This window comes from Schistocerca serialis, chromosome 6 (assembly GCF_023864345.2).
Source record: "Schistocerca serialis cubense isolate TAMUIC-IGC-003099 chromosome 6, iqSchSeri2.2, whole genome shotgun sequence".
In the NCBI taxonomy this organism is placed as follows: Eukaryota; Metazoa; Arthropoda; class Insecta; order Orthoptera; family Acrididae; genus Schistocerca; species Schistocerca serialis.
In genome coordinates this window covers 245,684,899-245,711,285 of record NC_064643.1, presented here as the reverse complement: position 1 = coordinate 245,711,285, position 26,387 = coordinate 245,684,899, and the positions used below count along the sequence as shown (strand labels likewise).

At 41.3% G+C, this 26,387-nt stretch overlaps 1 protein-coding gene across 1 annotated transcript in view; it reads right to left on the bottom strand.

The window, feature by feature from the left end:
• Nucleotides 1-678: 678 nt before the first annotated feature.
• Nucleotides 679-26,387, bottom strand: part of LOC126483864 (cysteine and histidine-rich protein 1 homolog) — a 58,044-nt gene continuing 32,335 nt past the window's right edge. Inside the window, exons 4-6 of the mRNA XM_050107087.1 lie at nt 10,202-10,362; nt 8,750-8,952; nt 679-1,868 (exon numbers count right to left, since the gene is read on the bottom strand). Coding sequence (XP_049963044.1) covers nt 1,841-1,868; nt 8,750-8,952; nt 10,202-10,362 — 392 coding nt within the window. The 3' untranslated portion in view covers nt 679-1,840. The remainder of the gene's footprint in view (nt 1,869-8,749; nt 8,953-10,201; nt 10,363-26,387) is intronic.

The following is a 26,387-nucleotide window of genomic DNA, read 5'->3' as shown; positions in this document are numbered from 1 at the left end:
TTATTGGCAATGTTTCTGACAATAATGCAACCAGGAGAAAATTTCATGGTTTGATAAAGGAAATAACATATTTAGTTTAGACTAATATACTTATGACTCATCTGTGACAAAAAGTAACATATAAAAACTATGCAATAATTACTTTGTCTAAACATAAAATTGCACAGTTTTAGAAACTACATTTACACCTCACCAGGCTCAGGTGAAACATACATGAATGTATAGAAATGTTCAAACTACTGGCAGAATAACTCACTTTCAAATGTATTACTTTCTTCCAACCCGACACTAAGTACTTCAGGAAAGTATTAATGGAGGTTGAAGCAGCATGAGAGAATTGGAATCAGGCATTGTTAAATCAAGAAATTAAGCTACGACATTATGAAAATTTTTTGATTAAGTGAGCACAAACAAAATATTTTAATATTGTTAACAGATTATGCATTATAACTCAGACCCTTTGCCGTGTCAAATGAGTTTCTTCACTTTGCAGCCTGATAACTGATTAAACATTACGTTATTGGCTTCTCAACAATTTCAACTTCTGAAATCTTAAAAATTATAAAGAACTCTCAATCACTGCTTTTTTTTTTTTTAAAAAAAAAAAAAAAAAACCATATTTAAATGTGTTTTCTGTAAACTTTCATACAGTGCAAAGTATTTACTTGCCACCAGATGTCAAGTGTGACAGTTCTTGATTAACAAACTACCTCTTACAAATTATTAATCAGAACATTATTACTTCTCAAATAATAATTACTTGCTGTTGTGTGGTCTTGTCAGCTGTACTGGCTAATGATAACTTTGAAAATGTTACACTCAAGCTACGCGACTGATCTCCCAATTTAGTAAGCTGTGTAACTGTGAATTGGACAACTGTTTGAATTTTCATGTGAAAGTGGAAACAGTTTTTGAGGATGTACTCTGCAGCAACATAACCAAATAAACAATAGTAGGCATGGACTTAAGGAATTAAATAAACATTTACACTACAATTAAATGTAACTACATTCAATATATCCGATAATTTGTAAAGTAGTCTGGGCAATTACAATATTTCTATACTTTTTGTTGTCTCTCACTTTCTAATTTTTAATACTGCACAGTGAGAAAATAAATTATTAGGTTTCCTCAAGAACTGTGTGTGATGTAAAAAAACAGGATAGTAATAATGAATGACAAGCAAAGTAGATGCATGTACAAGGATCTTATGTTTACAACAGTAATTTTTTTCAGTAGACTGTAGAAATTCACAGTGTCATTACATCAATTGTATGTTACATTATTAATATATGCCTGTGCCACAATTATAAACAATCATTAACAACAAGTAAATACATAACATAAAATTAGAATTTATCACACACAAAAGAAAAAAATAGTGACTTTGGTTATATTCATCCTGCATCACAATAAATAAATCAGATCACATGTATAGGAATTCAGAAGGAAACACTTAATGGAATATTCCTTGTAAAAATACTCAGTAAAATAAACTGATATTAAGAAAAGCTGCAAAGAATTCTTTAGCATATATCCTTGAAATACATTTAAAATTATTTAAAAAAGTTCTTAAGTTTCACATCACTACAATCACAGTAACTAAGTAGATAATTAGCAAAAGAATATTGCTATAATTTTTTATTTCTTCAAAAACTTTGAGTAATTCTTGATTAAGAGTCACTAACAACAGACACTATAGATGTTAATATGAAATATACAACCAAGCTAACTAGTTCACAACAAACAATAAACTACAGGCATGAAAAGCAACATCTGAAGCACAGGTGTGCTGAAACCACCTACAAGTTCTTCAACAGCAGTCTGTGTCCAGTAACTGCTACTTCGACATCACAAACATGATCAACCTGTGGAAAAAAAGTGTGTTATGACAACATGGCATTTTTAAAAACTAAATCACTTAAACACAATATGACACACTAAGGTAATGTACGAGGTTAAGTCAATTATTAACCGCAATTTAGTTATATTTTTGTTTATTTTGGTAGTACTGTTGTTTTACGTTGATGACGCATGCTTTGTTTATTTGTTGTTATATATTTGCAACTTTCAAGCTGCTAGGTTAGTTTCATTATCGCTGCCGTGCTGTTAATCATGGGTGCTCCGCTGTCTATTTGCACCAAAGAAGAGCGAAGTCCAGTGATCCGTCTTTTCTGGTCAGAGGCGTATCAGGAGCTGAAATTCATCGAAGACTTTCGGTACCTCATGGGAACAGTGTTTTGCCACAGTGGAGTGTCTACGAATGGAATGAAAAATTCTGAAATGGTCGCTCAAGTGTTATGCATGATGAAGGAGCCGGATGTCCATTTACCATCACAAATGAAGAAAGCATTGAGTGTTCAAGTGAAATGATTTTCTAAGATAGACAATTAACTAATGACAAAGTGGCACATCGTCTGCAAATTCGTCATTCTTCTGCCTACAAAATCATCCACAACAGACTTGGATTTCATAAAGTGTGTGCAAGATGGGTCCCAAAACAACTCACACAGTTGCATAAACAAATGCACTTGGACATCTGCAAAAAAGCATTTGGATCGCTATGGTAATGAAGGGGACAACCTCTCGGACAGGATGATTACTGGTGACGAAACATGGCTCCATCATTACGAGTTGGAGAGTAAAGCAGAGTACTAAATGGAAACATCCAAATTCGCTGTGCAAGAAAAAGTTTAAGACCCAACCGTCTGCAGGAAAACTGATGCTTACGGTTTTTTGGGATGCGCAATGCCCAGAACTGGAACATTATGGGGAAAGGGGCACAACAATAAAAAGTGTAAGTTTCGGTGAGATGCTTACTGCCCGGCTAAAGCCTGCAATTTGAAGCCAATGCCGAGGACTGCTATCAAAACATGTTGTGCTGTTGCACGACAATGCCCATCCACATACTGCTGCCCTCACTGCTGAAATGCTCCAGAAACTCAAATTTGAAGTACTGGATCATTCTCCATATAGTCCCGATCTTGCCCTTTCTGACTACCGTATTTACTCAAATCTAAGCCGCACTTTCTTCCGGTTTTTTGTAATCCAAAAAACCGCCTGCGGCTTAGAATCGAGTGCAAAGTAAGCAGAAGTTCTGAAAAATGTTGGTAGGTGCCGCCACAACTAACTTCTGCCATCGAATATATGTAGCGCTACACAGGCATGCTTTGCAGACACAAAGATAAATACTGGCGCCAAAACCTCTGTGTCAGTAAAAAAATTAAAGGTGGAAGACGAGCTTTTTATCTCTGCCCTGAGTTTTGACCACTGCATTTTCATACAATATCCAACGAAGTACACACAAATTCCATATTGTTCATCTTCGAATGTAGCAGCATTTCAATGTACTACAAAAATCTGACTGGCAAGACTGTTTGGGATGTTTGTCAATATGGCCAACTCTACATTCTGAATTTTTTCCTATCTGTGAGAAGAGATGGTTGCTAATAGGAACTTTTATGAACTGTGAATCACATGCAGTATTCACCATAAGAATAATACGAATATAAACATTTTGCCATGTATTGTTTCGTGTTTGCTGCTATCTCATTTAAATCCTGTCTGCCTAATAAACTACGAAACTAGAGTGAGACAACAGCAAACGCGGAAGAATATACATATCATATCATGTTTATATTCGTATTATTCTTATGCCTAACAGTGATACAGTCAGAAATGAAGCACGGCAATTGACTAGATTTTTAAATCTAAGATGGCTCTAATTTCTGTGCATAATGTTGTGTACTAAAGAAGCGTCTGCAAAGATTTTCAAACGGAGAAAAATTTTCGCTAAACTCTTGTTCAGAATTTCTATCATATGCAGTATATTATTTGGTTCTTGTTGATCATTATCAAAGAAAGCAGCAGTGTAGGTAACAACAAACAGCAGTCTCTTGCCATTGTTTCGCTAATGAGACGATTCCTCTCTCTCTCTCTCTCTCTCTCTCTCTCTCTCTCTCTCTCTCTCTCTCAATTGTAAGCGGCTGTAGTGTGCACAAAAGCAAGCCATGCCGCGAGCAGCGACAGGCCATAAACACTCGTTATCAGAATGCAACAAACAGTGCATGACACAGTACAGTAATGCATTTTCAGCTTAGAGTGACGTAAACACCTATAACAAAGAGAACAGCGCATATCAGATCAAAGAAAAATAAACAATTCAAACCACACGAAGCACGTGAAAAAGGAAGGGTACCCGTATAAATACGGATGGAGCGCCTGACGCATAGCAATTGCTACCTGGTAAAGCTTAACTGCTAAGCTTAAGACTTGAACCAAACTACTGTAGCTGTATCATCATTCATTCGACCTAAGTTGTGTCTCATATTACAATGGACCAACTTTCTTTGGATTTGGAGGTGCGGCCTGAAACTTTTCTCTCCCCTCGAATTTTGAGTCTCAAATTTCAGGTGTGGCTTAGATTCGGGAAATTTTTTTTCCTTGATTTAGAGTCTCATTTTTCAGGTGTGGCTTAAATTCGAGTAAATACAGTATCACTTGTTTGGCCCAATCAAACAGGCATTAAGGGGCCATCGATTTGCCTTGGATGATGTAGTGAAAGAATAAGAGCATTCCTGGCTCACAGTTCAACAGAGAACCTTTTTTTATGAGGGCATCAGGAAGCTTGTAAAACAAGGGACCAAGTGCGTTGAAACACAAGGACACTATGTCGAAAAATGATTATCTTGTAAGTTTCCTATTTGATTACAATAAAATTTTATAACTACTTTGCAGATAATAATTGATTACATAACCAGAAGAAAACAACTGAATCTCAAAATGGATGCATCAATGTCACACTTTTGCACAGAGACTTCATTTGTCTAATTGACCCAGACTATCACCATGCTGCTAGGATATAGGAAAACCACCAGAACCCCCCCCCCCCCCCCTCCTTCTCCACCAAGGTCGATGGAGATTTACCGATTTTTTTAATCCTTGTAGTGGTTGATTTGTGAGGGTATGCACCAATACGCTGTACTGGTACCTCTGATGAAACTAAAGACCTAAAATAACGTTTTAAGATGGTGGGGGGGGGGGGGGGGGGGGGGGGAAATACGGTACTTGCCTCAGGAAGTGAAATATGTAGACTGCACACACACACACACACACACACACACACACACACACACACACACACACACACACACACACAAAGGTAAAAGTAACAGTACCTAGCTCCTAGCTTTTGTTGCTAATAGTTCCTTGGATTGAAGAGTTCCTAGATAACAGAACGCAGCATGTCATTCTCAATAGAGAGAAGTCTTCCGAAGTAAGAGTGATTTCAGGTGTGCCGCAGGGGAGTGTCGTAGGACTGTTGCTATTCACAATATACATAAATGACCTTGTGGATGACATCGGAAGCTCACTGAGGCTTTTTGCGGATGATGCTGAGGTATATCGAGAGGTTGTAACAATGGAAAATTGTACTGAAATGCAGGAGGATCTGCAGCGAATTGACGGATGGTGCAGGGAATGGCAATTGAATCTCAATGTAGACAAGTGTAATGTGCTGTGAATACATAGAAAGAAAGATCCCTTATCATTTAGCTACAATATAGCAGGTCAGCAACTGGAAGCAATTAATGCCATAAATTATCTGGGAGTACGCATTAGGAGTGATTTAAAATATAATGATCATATAAAGTTGATCGTCGGTAAAGCAGATGCCAGACAGATTCATTGGAAGAATCCTAAGGAAATTCAATCAAAAAAAAAAAAAAAAAAAAGGAAGTAGGTTACAGTACGCTTGTTCGCCCACTGCTTGAATACTGCTCAGTAGTGTGGGATCCATACCAGATAGGGTTGATGGAAGAGAGAGAGAAGATCCAACAGAGAGCACCGCACTTCATTACAGGATCATTTAGTAATCGCAAAAGTGTTACGGAGATGATAGATAAACTCCAGTGGAAGACTCTGCAGGAGAGATGCTCAGTAGCTCGGTACGGGCTTTTGTTGAAGTTTCGAGAACATACCTTCACCGAGGACTCAAGCAGTATATTGCTCCCTTCTACGTATATCTCGCGAAGAGACCATGAGGATAAAATCAGAGAGATTAGAGCCCACACAGAGGCATAACGACAATCCTTCTTTCCACAAACAATACGAGGCTGGAATAGAAGGGAGAACTGATAGAGGTACTCAAGGTACCCTCCGCCACACACTGTCAGGTGGCTTGTGGAGTATGGATGTAGATGTAAATGTAAGTGAGAAGAGAGTGATAGGCTGAGGAAGGCTGCAAGGGGACGACTAATCACTCAGACCCAGGGTAAGACGGACCCACCTATACTGAGAATTAGTGTAGAAAAGAATTCATCCTCACTACAGGTGGGACCCATCATCCTGGGCTGAGTGAACTGGCCTTCCCTTTTAACCACCTTCAACCTGTCCCCCTCTGCCCCCTGAGGATGGAACTATTACTGACAGTACAACACATTTTGCCTCCTGAAGTCAAGATCTGGTCAGCTACAAGTCTCAAATCATTACTTATCTCAGACGAATTTTCTTTTAATAAAAGCAAAATTAATGGAAAGACAAGGGGAGGAAAAAAAAGACTTGAATATTGCTGACTGGGTGGAAAGAACCAAACAAATGGTGTACAGCTTGTTCCCATCTGTGAAGTTCTCAGTAAGTGGTATCAGAAGAATCCAGACAGCCCATGTGTCAAAATGGCTCCGAGATTACACACAAGCTCTATCGTGCAAAGCATACTCTTGATGTGGGCACTGTGTATTGCCTGTATGTACACTGCATGACAAAAAAAGTGAAGCATCCAGAAGACATGGTCAGATGTCAGTCAATGTAACTTTATAAAAGTTTTGTTACCAGGCCTCATAGGATGTATAAGGTGTGAACAGTGACAGGTGTTTGGCTGATCACTATGAAGGGCATGGAGATGTTTAGTACTCGTGCAAGACAGCATTATAAGAACCTGACAGAGTTTGAAAGTGCCTCATTGTGGGTCTTAATTTGGCTGGCTGGTCAAATTGTGCAATATCTAGTGTTGTGTGACATTCAGGTGTGACAGTGGCCCGATGCCAGACAGCATCATCAAGGTTCCGTTTGACTGCATCTGATCACCAGAAAGGAAGATCATCATAATGTAAACCAAGCATATCTGTGCCTGCTATCCCAAAACAAGTAATGGACTCCCTGGAACATTCCATGTCATTCCATTGTACTTGGAGAGAAACTAACAGCAACCAGGCTAGGGAATTCCCATCCTATGTGTAAAGGAATCATAGTTCTGCACTACCACAGCCCATATGGCAGCAACATGGGGAAAGGTTCAATTCTTTCAATGTTTTGGAGAGGCACAGTGACGTTATTCCTGGCATAATGGTGTAGGAGGCAATGACTTCAGGGCACTGCTGGTAGTGATGATACAGGAGTATGTCATGGACATCCCGCATTCTCATGTGGCAGTACTTGGTGCCATTTTTCAACAGGACAATGCTTGTCCACACCTGCTACATGTCTCTCTGAACTGTCTGTGTTATGTTTAGGTACAGATCTGCCCCCAACAGAAAGTGTGGGATCAGCTTGGATGTCAACAAGGCAAATGTAGACTCTGACCATAAATGATTAGTTACGAAATGCAGATTCAAACTGAAGGAATTTCAGAAGGGTAGGAAATTAAGGACATGAGACCTGGAAGTTAAAGGAATCAGAGTTTGTTTAGGGTTTGAGGGAGGCATAAGGCAATGTTGGGCTGAAACAGGGGAAAGGAATACAACAGAAGACAAATGACTAGCTTTGAGAGAGAAAATAGTGAAGGCAAGAGAAGATCACAAAGATAAAAAGACAAGGCCTTGGAGAAATCGCTGGATAACTCATATTATTGAACCTGAATGATGACAGGATAAAATATAAAAATGCATCAAATGAATCAGTGAAAAAGGAATAAAAAATTAGATTTACAGAAAGTGCAAAATGGCTGAACAGGAATGGATGGAGGACTCTGTCCCAGTGTTGGTATCCCCAGATGTCAGGCAGTTACGAAACATGTGGGTCAACTTGCTGGAAGAGTGGATAAAACAGCTTCATGACCCTTGCCACCCAAATTGTTACATGCATCTAGGCCACCAACAGCACATGGCACAGTGATTTGTCGGCTCATACTGCTAAGTTGCTTGTAAATTTGACTTGATTTTATTATCGCTCAAATAACATCACATACCTTCAACCCCTGAAGTTTAATTTCATTTCCTCCCCCTCTGGGTGCTTCACTGTTTTTTGTCAGGCAGTGTGTTATATAAAGATGCCCATTCACTCTTTTTACCAACTTGTTCATTTCCACAGCAATATGAAAGATTTAGCAGTAGTTGAGTTTATAAAATGAGGCATTTCCCAGGCAGTTCTCCCTTTGACAGACTATGGATTGCTACTAACAGAAGTGGTGTAGGTAGTAAAGGGACAAGAATCAAAAGACAAGTAAACTAACTCAGAGGAGCATAGGGTATGACTGCATACTCCAGACATATTTTTAATTAATCAGTTTTCTTGTTTTTTGCCTTATGGAGGGACAGGGAATGGAATGGGGGGGGGGGGGGGGGGGGGGGAAGATCCATTCTATGTTGTGTAGGGAATAGACTGGTCAGAGGGTCATTTCAGGGCACAACTTAGGAAAAAGAAAAAATCATAGCCCTGTTGATTAAGTTTGTTCAGGCATGACGGTCATTACTGATCCATCTAGCTTCCCATTTTACATACAGCTACTAATGTGAACAATATTGAATGTGTTTACCTGAAGTTGATAGCCTTCGCAGCCAGTAAACGGTTGCATTCTGCAGTGTCTGGCAATGGAAGTTGAACGTACGGGCTTTCATTTTCCTGATCAGTAAACTCGAATTTGTGAATCTTGGGACTCACTTTCATGTCACCAAAAGGACCTCGCAATATTAAAAAGTGTGTGGTCAGAGGACATGCTGTCTTGGTTTTCAGGATCAGCTGCAGTTGAATACAAAACATCCATCAGCAGTAGCAAATAACTTTCTCGTAAAAAGATATTACTAAAGTAAAATAAACGGAAGAGTCAACCCACCTATAAAAATTACAATAATTTATCTTATCAAAAATTGTAAGAGTAAAGATATATATTGAATAGATATGATACCTACTTCTCCGGTGTGGACAAACCAAACAACTGTAAACAGAGATCAAAAAATGGAATGAAACTTTGTCTCTGTGAAACTTCTGTGGAGCTCTCGTCATGATATTAAGCAAAGAACAGGGATCTCCAAACTTATTTAATAACAGTTGTTTTAAAGAACTTTTGAATCTTTCTCCATGAATAACTTCATTTTTCGGAACACAACATAACAGCAGGAGAATTATCTTCACTGGTCAACATGCGGTTTATCATCACTCGTTTTAACTGAATAATTACAGTGTCTATGCTATGTGCATATTAACTGCAGTACAGTTTAGCCTATTTTGGCCCCAATTTCAGTAGTTTGCAAATAACTTTTTGAAAAATTAATAACCAATAGATTTGCTATGAGGTCTAGTTTGGAGCTCCCTGCCTCTTTTATGCTATATACATCTATTAGAAAAATCCATGCACTGTAATATAAAAGTTTATAACGTTACTAATGCTCAAAATTATCAAAGATTTTAAATTAATTTAAGTTTTTCTTCCAGTTAGCGGCAACACTTTCGAGTTATTGTATCCTCAGAGAATCTACTCGAATACATACCTAGAATCTGTAAGTACCTGAGGCCACCCAAGAGATAAGTGGACTTTCTCCAGAGTGAGCTCGTCTTCAACTCCCACTACCATCTTCTCTTCTCACATTTCCACCTTTTCCATCTGTTAATTATCTATTTCTTCCATCAATCTTCTTTAAACAGAGAAAATGATCTTCTTATGGAATGTCTATTACATGAAGCTTGCAATTGTTTGCACAATTTACACTATCCAGCAGTTCCCAAGCCAGGCTACGATGTCACGAATAAGAGGAACTGAAGCCTGGAAAGGAATTGTGAGCACAGTTCTGCAAGTTGATAAAAAGTGAATACCGGTACACACCGGCCTCCGCTGATATCGACGCTGGTTACACAATTAAAAGGAATTAGGCACGACCCCCCTCCCCCCATCACAACGCAGATGACGTGCAGCAACAACGCTGGGAATGAAGGGAAAATTAACTTACCTGGCATTGCAAACCTGCGACCTGAAGATGCAGTCCCACATTACCTGATATGTCATATCCCTTTCGGAGCTCTGAGTTGGATCACGCTGGCTATTGTTAATGCGTGCCTTCACCACCCACTGGTTGTTGAGTGCTGAGAAACGGCTTGTCTCGTAGAACAACTTGTGTACAAACTCATCTGTTCGATATGGCTTCATCTGCAAATCTGAAAAGAATACAAAGGGAATATTGCATATAATCTTGGTTAGAAACACCAACAGATAAAACACAAATGAGCAGGAATAACTTACAAATTCAAATTTATTCTAACTTCTTAGTAGTTTATAGTAATTTAGTAAACCTAAGAAACCTTGTCTAAATAATCCGTGCTACCACAATGTTGTTTTTATTGCAGTCTTTGATGCAGCTCTCCACACTAGTCTATCCTGTATAGCCTTTTTATCTCTTAATAACTACTACAACCTACAGCCATCTGACCTGCATACTATAATCATACCTTGGTCTCCTCTGCACTTTTTGCCCAGCACAGTTCCCACCATTATCAAATTGATGAGTCCTTCATGCCTCAGGATGTTTCCTACCAACCAATCTCTTCTTATAGTCAAGCTGTGCCATAAATTTCTTCTCTCTCGCTGCCCCCTCCCTTTCCAGTTCAATTCATTTTACCTCCTCATTAGACACAAATCCCTCTAATCTTCAGAATTCTTCCATAACACCACAGTTCAAAAGCTTGTATTCTCTTCTTGTCCGAATTGCTTACCATCCACATTTAACTTCCACACAATCTACACTCCACAAAATACCTTCCTTCAAAAAAGACGTACTACAACAAATTTATATTAGAGTCTAACAAATTACTCTTCTTTCCTTGATGTAACCAGTCTGCATTTTATATCCTGTCTACTTTAGCTCCCATCAGTTATTTTGCTGTACAAAAAGCAAAACTCATCTAATAATTTTAATGTGTCACTTTCTACTAATTCCCTCAGCATCATTTGCTTTAATCTGACTACATTCCATTACCCTTGTTTTACTTTTATTAATATTCCTCTTATAACCTCATTTCAAAACACTACTCATTCCTTTCCTTTCCACTGCTCTTCCAAATCCTTTGCTGTCTCTGACAAAATTACAATATTATCAGGAAACCTCAAAGAGTTCATTTCCTCACCATGAACTTTAATTCCTTCTCCAAATTTTTCTTTGGTTTCCATTACGGCTTGCTCAGTGTCATATTATTCTCTTAGTATCATAGCTCTATCTCATTCTCATCTTCTACCTCTCCCTTTTTATAAGATCATCATCAAGTTCATTTCCCTTGTAGAGCCCCTCTACATATCCCCTTCCACTTTTCAGCTTTACCTTCTTTGTTTAGTACTTATTTGCCATCTGAACTCTTGATATTCATACAGTTGCTTTTCTTTTCTCAAATGACTATTTTCCAATAGGTGGTATGTAAAGTTCCCTTGGCTATGTGTGTTTCTACAGCCTTAGATCTGTCCTCTATCCATTCCTGTTCAGCCATTTTGCACTTTCTGTAAATCTAATTTTTTATTCCTTTTTCACTGATTCATTTACTGCATTTTTATATATTATCCTGTCATCATTCAGGTTCAATAATATGAGTTATCCAGCAATTTCTCCAAGGCCTTGTCTTTTTACCTTTGTGATCTTCTCCTGCCTTCCCTATTTTCTCTCTCAAAGCTAGTCATTTGTCTTCTGTTGTATTCCTTTCCCCCAGGCCATGCTCTCCCAATACTTTTCCTCACTTTCCTTTAACAATTACTGAATTTCAGTCTTCCACCACAATTAAATTTTCTTCTCCCTTAACCTGCTGTTCATAGTAAGTTACTGGCATTCCTGTTTCCTTACTCGTTATTAGATCTAATCCTGCAGTACTCCTTTTTGATTTTATGTTTATAAGTCTGTACTCATCTGATCAGAAGTCTTGTTCATCCTGCTGCAGCATTTCACTAATTCCCACTATAACTGCAGCCTATACATTTACCTTTTCAAATCCTCTAACACAACTAGTCATTTAAGGGATCTAACAATCCACACTCCAAACCATAGACTGCCTTTTTTGCTGACGATGATGTCCATTATAAATTAGCAATAATTGTATGCCTAAGATATTTGTTATACTATTGTTCCTTAGCACATAGAAAAGTTTATTACTAAACATGATGGATGGCATAGTAAATAAATGCCCTCTCCACTTGCCTTCAGCAGCTGGACAGATTTGCTGTTTTCCCTAACCCATGTCCCTTTTGTACAATATTGGCCAACTTCCTTGCTAAATATTGCTGCAGATGAGTCAACAGCAAATTTACAGAAAATTGTCATCATTCTACCAAAAGATAGTGGTTGTTATCAACCTGTAGTAATTGTATTTCAGATTCATTGCTGTATTTGAGATACTTCCTTTGTTAATCCCCTCTCAAACAATGTGCAACACATTATCACTGTTTGAAATATGGCTGGTGCATGTAGAGAGATTAAATGTCCATAGTGGTCCCATGATGGTGATAGGCAAACCACATATAGAGAAAGAGATTTTCACTCTGCAGCGGGGTGCGGAGTGTGCGCTGATATGAAACTTCCTGGCAGATTAAAACTGTGTGCCCGACCGAGTCTCGAACTCGGGACCTTTGCCTTTCGCGGGCAAGCTAGTTTGGAAGGTAGGAGACGAGATACTGGCAGAAGTAGAGCTGTGAGTACCGGGCGTGAGTCGTGCTTCGGTAGCTCTGTTGGTAGAGCACTTGCCCGCGAAAGGCAAAGGTCCCGAGTTCGAGTCTCAGTCGGGCACACAGTTTTAATCTGCCAGAAAGTTTCAAACCACATATAATTTGACTGCACTTTTTCATGTTTCTAGCATAACTGACCTTTGATGTTCTGCATTATATTTTGACAACTGACCTTTAAGTATGTCTTACCACTTCATGAAAGTGACAGGTTACTACATGTGTCTTACCTTTGATGATGTTTGTCAGCTGCGGGTAGATATTTCATTAGGTAGTTGACAAATGCAAATATGCATACTGTGTGAGAATTCATTTGTACGTATATGTAACTGGGAGGTTAGACGCTGTGTATGTACAAGATTGGGATGACAGACAGCTGGTTCCTACCATACATCATTCGCTGGGTCGGTGGTTGAGCCATGCAGGTGCACCCCTTGTTGCATACATGCAGCACTCCAGAGAATTCTGAGGGTTGTGACAGTGAATGGAGACATTAGGGGTTCTAGGGAAGGGTGCTACTTATGTCACTGTAGAGCTTGCCGACACTCTTTAATTGCGTCAGCAACTTCTGGTGACCACGAAGGGACTGTCTTTCACCAAGGGCACCCTAAAGAATGAGGGATCGCATTTTCCGCCGCAGAAACGATCCTTGTAGTGACCTGCTCAACGACAACATTGATGGCACCATGTGGGGGAGATTCAGCAGTGACAGCAGAGGTGAAGGCTTGCCAGTCTGCCTTGTTTAAAGCCCATCAGGGTAGGTGTCAGTGGGCACGATGCCAGGGGAGTGACAGGAAGATGGGGAAGTGCTCACTACCACACAGGTCGTCAAGTGCTCTCCAGCAGATAGATGGGAGAAAGCCAGGACTGAAAACCGAGAGATCAATGGCCGAATATGTGTCATGTACCACACTGAAATATGTGGAAGCACCTGTATTTAAGAGGCAGAGGTCGAGTTGTGACAGTAAATTTTCGACCTCTCTACCTCAGCCAATACATGGTGCCACCCCATAAGGAGTCATACACATTAAAATCTCCCAAAAGCAGGAAAGGTTTAGGGAGTTGATCAATCAGTGCAGCCAATACGTTCAGGGGTACTGCACCATCTGGAGGAAGATTACATTGCACATAGTTATTTCCTGTGTCGTCCTTATCCTGACAGCCACAGCTTCAAGAGAGGTTTTAAGGGGCATAGGTTCACTACATACCGAGTTCAGGACATAGACACAAACTACACCTAAAACTCTATTATAGTCGCTACAGTTCCTGTAATATCCCTTACAGCCGCAGTGGGCAGGGGTCCGAATTGCCAGGAACCAAGTTTCCTGAAGGGCAATGCAGAAATTAGATGTAAAGCTTAACAGTTGCTGTAGCTCAGCCAAGTGGTGGAAAAAACCGCCCCCATTTCACTGGAGGATCTGCTGTCACCGGTTGAGTACCTGTGCAATCGACATACATTGTGTCTGAGGGCCCAGCGAGATCTAGGTCCTCAGTGGACACCAGAATCTCCACCTCAGACACAGAGCTTGTATGTAGTGGTGGTGTGGGTGCCACTGCTGTGCCTTGGTTCTTGGGGGTCTTCTTCTGTTTAGTTTTCTCTCGCTGCTCCTTAGGTTTGTCCGGCTAGGAGGGCTTCACTGATTCAGACTCAGGGATAGAAAAGGACCGTGAAGCCCTACGACCAGCTGCCTGTGGTTGCTTCAGCCACTGGCGGGTGTCAGCTTTGCCACTGGTAGGAACCTGGGAAGGGAGTGACCCAAGGGATCCCTTCCTGGCGAGAGGAGCTGAAGAAGACTTATGCTTCTCCAACTGAGAAGTGGGGACTGACGTCCCCAATGGTTTGGGGCAGGGGATGGGGGTTGGTAATGTAGTAGGTTGCGCAGGAGCAACAGAGAGGGAAGTGCCCCCACCGTTAAGGGGGCAGATGGAGTCTGACGGCTCTGAGAGCCGACCGTGCATGGCGGAACAGAAAATTGTAAAACCTTTGTCATAGCAGCAGCGTAGGTTGACGTCATAAGCACAGGATGTAGCTTTTCATATTTTCTCCTAGCCTCAGTGGAGGTCAGTCGGTCCAGGGTCTTGTATTCCATTATGTTTCTTTCTTTCTGGAGAATCCTGCGGTCTGGTGAATGGTGCTCTCTGCAGTTGACACAAATGGGAGGCAGGGCACAGGGAGTATGTGAAGGATGTCTACAATCCCGACAGGTTATGCTGGAAGTACAGCGGGAAAACATATGGCCGAACTTCCTGCACTTACAGCACTGCATCAGGGGAGGGATATATGGCTTTACATTGCAGTGGTAAACCATCACCTCGACCTTCTCGGATTATGTGTCACCCTCAAAGGCCAAGATGAAGGCACAAGTGACAACCTGATTATCCCTCGGACCATATTTAAGTTCTTTTGAGGCGTGATGGTTACAGAAACATCCCCCAGCTTGTCACAGGCGAGTAGTGCCTGTGACTGGGCAGAGGATGTTGTTTTGATCAAGATCAACCCTGACCACATTTTGGACAAGCCCTCCACCTTCCCAAATTTGCCCTCTAAATGCTCCACAAAAAACTTAGGTTTCATTGACAAGAAAGATTTCCCGTCAACTCTCGTACATATGTGGTACCAGGGTGAATAAGCTTTGCTGCCATCCCTAGCCTGGCATTCCTCCCATGGTGTGGCCGGGGGGAGGGGACGATTTGGTGTAGTATTTCTTAGCATTGAAGTTAGACCTCGACTGCTTAGAGGCTGCTGGTGTTTGACCACCAGCAAAAGATGACGTACTGCGCTTCATGGCATGTCATCCGCCCTGATGCCACCCACTCCGACCAGGGGCCTCCCCACGGGCACCACCCAGCCGCAGCAAAGGCCATCTGGCAGGATGGCCATTGCCGGGAGTCCTCTTGCTCCAGGGTGACGGGCATCTACTACTTGGCATATGTGGGGAGTTAACAGTGCAGGCATCAGCAGAGCAATCCCTGTGTGGTCAGGGGGTTACAACCAATAGGCCCCACCACAACGTACTGGCTACCATGCTGGATATAAGGTGCAAACGAGCTAAGAAGTCCATTATTGTTGAAGTTGAAGTTCTCTAAGGTTATAGATACTGTGATAAGGAATAGCTGAGTTGGGGTTGGGTTGTTTGGGGAGGAGACCAGACAGCGAGGTCATCGGTCTCATTGGATTAGGGAAGGACGGGAAATCGGTCGTGCCCTTACAAAGGAACCATCCCGGCATTTGCCTGGAGCGATTTAGGGAAATCACAGAAAACCTAAATCAGGATGACCGGATACAGGATTGAACCGTCGTCCTCCCGAATGCAAGTCCAGTGTGCTAGCCACTGTGTCATCTCGCTTGGTATACTATCGTTGACAGCGCAGAAAGTGATACTGCACAGAGGATGGAGGAAAGCGCACCCCGGATGGTGACATCACCCAACGGCTGGAGAATGGGTGGAAGTGCAGATCCATCAATGTAGGATGCGAGAGGCCTCAGTGCATGATGGAAACTACGCACCACATAAGGCGCCCTTCCCCAGTTGGCTCACTCTTCGAGAAAATTTTGAAAATTAGAGAGCAGACCCTACAGGGGATCATCATATAAAGGCCAAAACATGTGAGACTCCTTTTAGTCACCTCTTACGATATGATTTGAACAAGTACAAACTTTCAGTTCAATGGATTTAACTGCTGGGTACTGGTAGATACCCCTACATGTGAACTCCAGACCTTTAACATCATTTTTGTTCGAAGGTAAGTCATACTGATTTGAAGTGCTTTCTTTTGGGCTCCACATATCAGTAGCAGTGTTCAAACAGGCTGTTGACATATCTTTGGGCTTGGACCTGCTCCATGAATTGATTATGTATGAGAATGACATTTTGATGGTATCCAAAAATCGGTGTGATCATTGCGCATTGTTGATAAAAACTTTAAAGAGATTATTAGAAAGGGAAACCACCATACAGTTAGGAAAAATCACATTTTGGTTGGGAAAACTGATACTTCTAGGACATTTGATGAGAGTGAACAGAATAAAACCTGACCCCAAAAGAATTAAAGTGCTCAAGCAGTGTCCCGAAACCTGCATGTAAAACAAATGTGTGCATTCCTAGTCCTAGTGGGATTTCATAGAAGTTTCATGAAACAGCAAGCAATGAATGATCCACATATCCTAACCTTACTGAAGCAAAGCTCAACATGTTTAATAGTATAAAACATGCTTTAGTGAATGCTAAGGCTCTAGGTCACCCTCAAATGCACCAATCATTTAAATTAGTCTGTGATGTCTCAGAATATGGTCTGGGAGTGGGATTCTTTCAAGGGGCACAGAATCCCAAAGGAGGACAATATATATCTATAGCTTTTGCAAGCAGTCGCCTTAACAAGCATGAACTGAATTACACAGACACTGAAAAGGAAAGCTAGGTATGAGTTTCAGATGCTTATTTGGGGGTTGATGATTGTAGTTTATACCAATCACCAATCATCATCTTTCCTAATGGACAGCAGACTGCTACATAGCAAGATTATGTGCTGGGTACTCTTCCTGCGGGAACTCCAAATACAAATAAATTGTGTAAAGGAGTCACAGAATGTAAACCTAATGCTCTATCCAGATTACCCCTGGATTTGATGTGCCCAGAACAGGAGGTACTGGAGTTATATTCACAATCAATTTCCTCTCAGTTACACTAACAATGAAATACATTACTTAGTATGAAAGATAAAAGAAGCATTTCAAATGAATAAAGATGTTGGAGAGTTATTGGCAGCAAACAAACCAGCTATTCTATCAGAAAAAGAAATGGATAAATGGGTATTGTACCAAGGGTCTCTGTTTTAGAGTGCCAACAAAGATTCAGCATTTTGGAAAATATGTATTCCTCAGGATGTTTGTTTGTTTTGCTTTAGGTCGCAAAAACAACTAAGGTCATTCACACCCATGTCAGACCTATACAACATGAAGATAAAAAAGGAGTTAAAAGCGACTGCATGTTATGCCCAATCGACGGAAGGAAAGGCAGCTAAAAACAGGGACCTGGAGAAAGATCCATAAAATACACCAGAGAGACAACAGAGGTCCTGAACTAAAGACTGTTACAAAAAAAAAGGGTAAAGAGCAGTCGACAGCCCGTGCGTCGTTCGCTAAAACGGCCAATAGCTCAGACGGCAAACATAAATTAGAACATAAAGTGGTTTAAAAAAAAGAGCATTCCATCAGGAAATGGTGAACTGTCAAAGGTTGAGGAAACGGAGCACAAAGTGGTGTGGGATCACCACTTAATGAATGAGATGGCTAGAAAGACAGTGCCCAACACACAACATAGCTAAAATGATCTCCTTGCAGTGAGAGAACTGAGTGGAGGTTAGCCAAGTCACTAGGAGCGATTTAATTCCCCGGAACTTGTTCCCATGAAGGGAAGACCAGTGATGAAGCCTAAGTGACACCACCTGCTGATTGATGGCAACACAGAGATCATCGGAAGGAATGGAAGTACTAGTGGACCAATGAAGGAGGACTGCAGCCTTGGTAGCAGCATCTGCAGCCTTGTTTCCCATCAGAATGATGTGACCAGGGACCCACATAAATGTCAAAGTGGCTTCATCAAGAGTGAGCAAGTGAAAGCTTTCCTGGACCCGTTGCACTAAGGCATGGACGGTGTACAGCCCACAGAGACTCTGAGGGGCACAGAGAGAGTTGGAGCAAATGTCACAATTGAAAAGTCTGTGTCACCAGATGTACTGCACGGCCTGATAGAGGGCGAAGAGCTCCGCTGAAAATACTAAGCTGTGTTCCAGGAGCCTATACCGAAAATCATTGGTGCCTATGATGAAGATACACCGGACACCACGGTCAGTCCGAGAGTCATAAGTGTACACAAATGTACTATTGCATAATTCCTTGCAAAGGTAGAGAAACTTGCGGCAATAGTGCAAGTCTGGAGTAGTGTTTTCAGGAAGTGAATGAAGTCCAAGGTGAACATGGACTGCTGCACGAAGTCAAGGTGGTGAAGGGTTCACATCCATCAGGAATGTGGCAGGTAGCATGAAGTTAAGCTGCCGGAGCAATAGCTGAAAGCAATCTCCAGGAGGTAACAGAGAAGACGGACACGCCCTGTACTGGCAGTCAAATGATTCATCAAAAGAGGTGGCATAGGATGGGTGGCCAGGCATGGCATACAAACAGCATGGTCCAGAATGAAATTTTCACTCTGCAGCAGAGTGTGTGCTAATATGAAAATTTCATTCTGGAAACATCCCCCAGGCTGTGGCAAAGCCATGTCTCCGCTATATCCCTTCTTCCAGGAGTGCTAGTTCTGACAGGTAAGGACAGGGTGTGAGTCGTGCTTGGGTAGCTCAGTTGGTAGAGTACTTGCCCACGAAAGGCAAAGGTCCTGAGTTCGAGTCTCGGTCCGGCACAGTTTTAATCTGTCAGGAAGTTTCAAACAGCATGTGTGTCTGCTGTGTAGAACATCACTTTGGTACAACAGCGGTAGTTCTGTCGCTTCTGCATACAGACTCCCAAACAAGCTAGTGTAAAAGGCACCAGTGGCCATACGGATGCCACGATGGTGTATTGCATTGAGACATCATAAGATGGATAGATGTTGCAGATGCATAAATGAAACACCAATAGTGTAGTTTCAAACGGACAAGGGACCGGTATAAACAGAGGTGGGTCATCTGGTCTGCTGTAGGACAATGAGTGACTGCGTACAGTGGGTGGCAAAGTAAGACACGTGGGAGGCCCAAGAAAGTTTCCTGTCAAGCATGAGCCCCAGGAACTTCACAGCTTCAACAAATGGAAGAGCAGCAGGCCCAAGATAAAAAGACAGTGGAAGAAACCCAATGTGCTCCACAAATTAATACAAATGGTTTAGTTAGTGGAAAAGCAAAAGCCACTGTCAATGCTCCACGAGTAAAGATGATTGAGACAATGCTGTAGACACCACTCAAGGAGACAAGTCCATGGAGAACTGCAACAGATTGCAAAACCATCAACAAAACGGTCAACTGCAGAATGGCTCATTCAAAATCCACATTGTAGAGTGGTTAGCAAACTGCAAGACTAGCTGGGCATGAATGATATGTTCCATCACCTTGCAGACACAACTGGTGAGTGAAATGGGGTGGTAGCTAGAAGGAAAGTGTTGGTCCTTACCAGCCTTAGGTATGGATATGACAGTGGCTTCATGCCAGCATCTGAGAAACATGCCCTCAGCCAGCATCTGAGAAACATGCCCTCTGCCCAGATGCGACTGTACATATGAAGAAGAAAGTGCTTGCCTGCGAAAGAAAGGTGCTGCAACTTCTGTCTGTGAACATCTTGTAGCCCTGGCGCAGAGGTTCAGGATGAAGTGAGAGCATGATCTAGCTCTCTCATAGTGAAAGCAGTGCTGTAGTACTCACGATTCTGAGAAGAGAAGGGTATCATGGGAGCCTCCTCCACTTGTTTCCAATGGAGGAAGGCAGGGTGATAGTGGGTAGACCTCAAAACCTCTGCAAAACAGCAGCCCAAGGTGTTGAGATAGCAACAGGATCCACTATAACATCAACTGCTATGGCCAGGCCAGAAACTGGAGAATGGACCTTGGTCCCAGAGAGCAATTGGATGTTGACCCACATGATGAAAGAGGGAGTGGAATCATTGAAAGAACTACTAAATGAAATCCAGCTAGTTTTGTTGCTGTCTCAAAGAACGTGATGACACTGTATATGCAACTGTTTACAACGAATAGAGTTTGCCATCATAGGATGACAATTAGAAATGCTGAGATCATGTCTCTGCAAGCAAATTGCATCGCGGAACGCCTCTGTCCACCGAAACACAGGCACATGGCACAGTAAAGATGAAGTGCGAGGAATGGAACATTCTGTGGTGGTAAGGATAACGTTCGTAAAGTATTCTACCTGGTCATCACACCTTGGGAAATGTTCATCGAAAGTCATCAGAGAGAACTCCAGTCGCCCTTATAAAGCTGCCATTTGGCTGTGCACGTAGGTGGGGTAGGAGTCAGCAAATGGAGTGCACTGGAAATGGTCGCTCAAGTATGTGTCAGAGAGGACAGACCACTCGAGACGACGGGCGAGCTGGGCTGTGCAGAAGAAGTCCAAATGGTAATAAGTACATGCGGAGTCTGAAAGTATGCAGAGTCCAGGTGGTTGGTGGTGTGTACTGGCAACACAGAGATCTGCTGAGTGAGGGTATCACGTGGCAACACCATTGGAGAGGATCTCAGAGTTGGTGAAGGAAAAGACCAATTGCCTCTCTTTGATTTCTTGGAGCATGTGCAGGTGGCAGATGACAATTCAGATGTTTGTTGGCTTGAGGGATGAAAGAAGTAATTTGTAATTTGAAAAGGTAACAGCCCAGGCAATCACTCCTCCCTGGGTGTGGCCTGTACCAGAGGGTACATGCAAACCCTACCTGTCGAACCAGGACTGGGAATTTCGCGTTACCCAGTCAATGGTTACATGTCAGACACATAAGCCAGCCTTCAGGGAGACAGAAGGAGGAAGAAGGAAAAGAGGAAAATGTTGTATAATGATTTGTGTCAAAAGGTACAAGAAATGTTGAGTACCATATAAGCTATAACCTGTAATACATAAAGCACCATATGACCTCACAAAGGCAAACTTCTATGGTCCTTTACTACAGGGCAGAGATGGCATGGTTCATATTTTAGTCTTATTACAGTGCTTGTCAAAATCCATTAAACGGTGTCCTATCAATTGCTTGAGGGACTATATTTTGAGGATGTGAGTAAACCAAACTGTTTACTCATCGACAATGATCGCAATTTGTAAGCCATAACTTTAAAGAGCTTTTAGCGTGGGAAGATGTGAAGCATTTCACTATTTTAAAATATCATCCACAATTGAATCCCTCTAAATGGGCAATGAAAGAAATTGGGAACTACATCATATGTCTTGTTCAGAGAAGCATACTACTTGGGCTCAGTTAATAGCAGAACTTCTAGTTGTGTTAAATGAACTTCCCCATTTATCAACAGGCTTATCATCTGTGGAAGTGTTGGATAAGAAATTCTTTGACAAACAGTTACTGAAGTGTTTCACTTGGCAGCAAGAGGTGAAATGTATATTACTACAATATGGAAAGACACTTAAGAAAACAAGCAGAACAACAGTACCAGAGTTTAAGGTACATGACAGTGTTGAAAAGAGTGTACCACCCAAACTCAAATCTTAAAGAGAAACAAGTACATTTTTCCATTGCTATGGAGGCCCATATGAAATAGTTGATTGCTGCATCTAAAAGCAGTATTCCTCTTGTACTCATCATGTGGTAAAGAAGGGTCCTTACAATGTAGACGTGTTAAAGAAATATATCGCCTAAAAGTGACAAGTTAATTGTTTGCTTCTACACTTCTGTTTCTACATAACAACTTCCTATCCCTCTCTCTATCCTGTTAACTGCATTTTATATCTACTTTGACTATCTGATAACAGTTTTAGGTTAAGCACATGCAGGAGCAAAAAAGTTGTAATAATAAAGACGAATATGCAGAAACCATCATAGGGGCAGGGGAGGAAGGTGCGGTGGTGGGGGGTAGGGGGTGGGGGGGTAGGGGGTGGGGGGGGGGGGGGGCGGGATGAGGCAACAGGCTGACTTTAAGTGTGAAATTACACCACATGCCACATACTATGCTATGCAATAATAATAGATAAGCTTTAAGCTAGCAAGTAGTGAAAATAATGTATGCTATGAGTATTATGGCCTGCCAAACTACCTAACAGGAAGGAAATGAGGGACTGACACCAATGATCAACACAACAGCTGAGGCTGTCGTTTTTGCACCTGGATTGCACAGACGCAGTATATGATTACAGAGTGAACTGCAAGCAAAGCTCCTGAATAACATATGCAGGTACAACCAGAGCACAGCATTAGAGATTGGTACCTTGATTACCTAACATCAATGTGTCTAGCTAGCTACAGGGTGTAAACACCCCGGCAAATTTGGGAAAAAATCGGGAAATATTTTCATCTGAGAGAAAATTGGGGGAAAAACCCAGGAATTTTTTAAATTCCGAGAATTTTTTATGTAATTTTGACTGGTAAGGACTTATATTCTAACAAAGAATTTAACTTTAGGCCGCTATTGTAGAATAATACTCCAGCAATAAAACATAAATGAGATAGAAACACCAATGTAAAGTGCACATAAGTGTTCACTGACAGCGATATGTGTCAAAGGCTTCAGGACGAAGGCTATGCAATACTTCACAACAAATGAATTAAATGAGCATGATGTCACAAAAGTTTACATTTCTAACAAGTCACAGGAAAATATTCCAAATGGTGGTTTGAGAAGCGTTACTTTCAAAGTAAATTTCCTTTTACACAACATTAATTATGTTATACAGAGCACAACATAATCATAACTAACACTTGGTTTAAGAATCATGAAAGAAGGTTGTATACATGGAAGAACCCTGGAGATACTAAAAGGTATCAGATAGATTATATAATGGTAAGACAGAGATTTAGGAACCAGGTTTTAAATTGTAAGACATTTCCAGGGGCAGATGTGGACTCTGACCACAATCTATTGGTTATGACCTGTAGATTAAAACTGAAGAAACTGCAAAAAGGTGGGAATTTAAGGAGATGGGACCTGGATAAACTAAAAGAACCAGAGGTTGTACAGAGATTCAGGGAGAGCATAAGGGAGCAATTGACAGGAATGGGGGAAAGAAATACAGTAGAAGAAGAATGGGTAGCTTTGAGGGATGAAGTAGTGAAGGCAAGAGAGGATCAAGTAGGTAAAAAGACGAGGGCTAGTAGAAATCCTTGGGTAACAGAAGAAATATTGAATTTAATTGATGAAAGGAGAAAATATAAAAATGCAGTAAGTGAAACAGGCAAAAAGGAATACAAACGTCTCAAAAATGAGATCGACAGGAAGTGCAAAATGGCTAAGCAGGGATGGCTAGAGGACAAATGTAAGGATGTAGAGGCCTATCTCACTAGGGGTAAGATAGATACCGCCTACAGGAAAATTAAAGAGACCTTTGGAGATAAGAGAACGACTTGTATGAATATCAAGAGCTCAGATGGAAACCCAGTTCTAAGCAAAGAAGGGAAAGCAGAAAGGTGGAAGGAGTATATAGAGCGTCTATACAAGGGCGATGTACTTGAGGACAATATTATGGAAATGGAAGAGGATGTAGATGAAGATGAAATGGGAGATATAATACTGCGTGAAGAGTTTGACAGAGCACTGAAAGACCTGAGTCGAAACAAGGCCCCCGGAGTAGACAATATTCCATTGGAACTACTGACGGCCGTGGGAGAGCCAGTCCTGACAAAACTCTACCATCTGGTGAGCAAGATGTATGAAACAGGCGAAATACCCTCAGACTTCAAGAAGAATATAATAATTCCAATCCCAAAGAAAGCAGGTGTTGACAGATGTGAAAATTAGCGAACTATCAGCTTAATAAGTCACAGCTGCAAAATACTAACACGAATTCTTTACAGACGAATGGAAAAACAAGTAGAAGCCAACCTCGGGGAAGATCAGTTTGGATTCCGTAGAAACACTGGAACACGTGAGGCAATACTGACCTTACGACTTATCTTAGAAGAAAGATTAAGGAAAGGCAAACCTACGTTTCTAGCATTTGTAGACTTAGAGAAAGCTTTTGACAATGTTGACTGGAATACTCTCTTTCAAATTCTAAAGGTGGCAGGGGTAAAATACAGGGAGCGAAAGGCTATTTACAATTTGTACAGAAACCAGATGGCAGTTATAAGAGTCGAGGGACATGAAAGGGAAGCAGTGGTTGGGAAGGGAGTAAGACAGGGTTGTAGCCTCTCCCCGATGTTGTTCAATCTGTATATTGAGCAAGCAGTAAAGGAAACAAAAGAAAAATTTGGAGTAGGTATTAAAATTCATGGAGAAGAAATAAGAACTTTGAGGTTCGCCGATGACATTGTAATTCTGTCAGAGACAGCAAAGGACTTGGAAGAGCAGTTGAATGGAATGGACAGTGTCTTGAAAGGAGGATATAAGATGAACATCAACAAAAGCAAAACAAGGATAATGGAATGTAGTCTAATTAAGTCGGGTGATGCTGAGGGAATTAGATTAGGAAATGAGGCACTTAAAGTAGTAAAGGAGTTTTGCTATTTGGGGAGCAAAATAACTGATGATGGTCGAAGTAGAGAGGATATAAAACGTAGGCTGGCAATGGCAAGGAAAGCGTTTCTGAAGAAGAGAAATTTGTTAACATTGAGTATAGATTTAAGTGTCAGGAAGTCATTTCTGAAAGTATTCGTATGGAGTGTAGCCATGTATGGAAGTGAAACATGGACGATAAATAGTTTGGACAAGAAGAGAATAGAAGCTTTCGAAATGTGGTGCTACAGAAGAATGCTGAAGATTAGATGGGTAGATCACATAACTAATGAGGAAGTATTGAATAGGATTGGGGAGAAGAGAAGTTTGTGGCACAACTTGACCAGAAGAAGGGATCGGTTGGTAGGACATGTTCTGAGGCATCAAGGGATCACTAATTTAGTATTGGAGGGCAGCGTGGAGGGTAAAAATCGTAGAGGGAGACCAAGAGATGAATACACTAAGCAGATTCAGAAGGATGTAGGTTGCAGTAGGTACTGGGAGATGAAGAAGCTTGCACAGGATAGAGTAGCATGGAGAGCTGCATCAAACCAGTCTCAGGACTGAAGACCACAACAACAACAACAACAATTATGTTATGTGTGAAAACGTGCAATGAATTTCTTAAATCACAGTGTGACTGACTCTAAAGCAAAACTTAAGGCTTTTGAGGACCAGCTGCTGACAAGAATTTCGGGCACAGAAGACATGGAATTTGTATCATCATTTAAAAATTTATTGGCAAATTCGTGTTTGAGACATCTTAAAGGATAACACTCGCAAGTATATTAATTGCAAGATAATGTGATGTGAGCTGTGACATGCTGAGAAAAGCACACTGCAATCTGGATTTCAGTGCTTCAGAAACTAACATGCTGTGTTTGGTGGAATTTGCATTTATACTTGGTATTACAAAAATTTGCAGCGTACATGTTGCTGCACATCAAAAATCTTTCCAAAATGTGTTATTTTTTTGCTGAGTTTCGTTTCCCAAAGTGCCGGAAAGTGGCGTATAAAACCTTTACCACTCAAGGCATTGATACGTTTTACAGCTCCGCAGGATATTTTCACCCAGGAAAATGTGTATTTTTATCCGGGAATTCTTTTTCCTTGTCCGAGTGTACACCCTGAGCAAAAATGGGAGCAAATAAATAGTGATAAGAACAACAAGTGCAATAATTATTGTGCAAGTTTGTGCTAGCAATGCCAGATTTGACGAGAGGAGTGGAGGGAGATAACCTATGGGCATGGAAAGTACTGGCATGCTTACAGCCAGAGAACAGGAATGACACTGAAGCAAGCATGAGGTCAGCACTCCAGAGAATTATGAGGGTCATGATAATGAC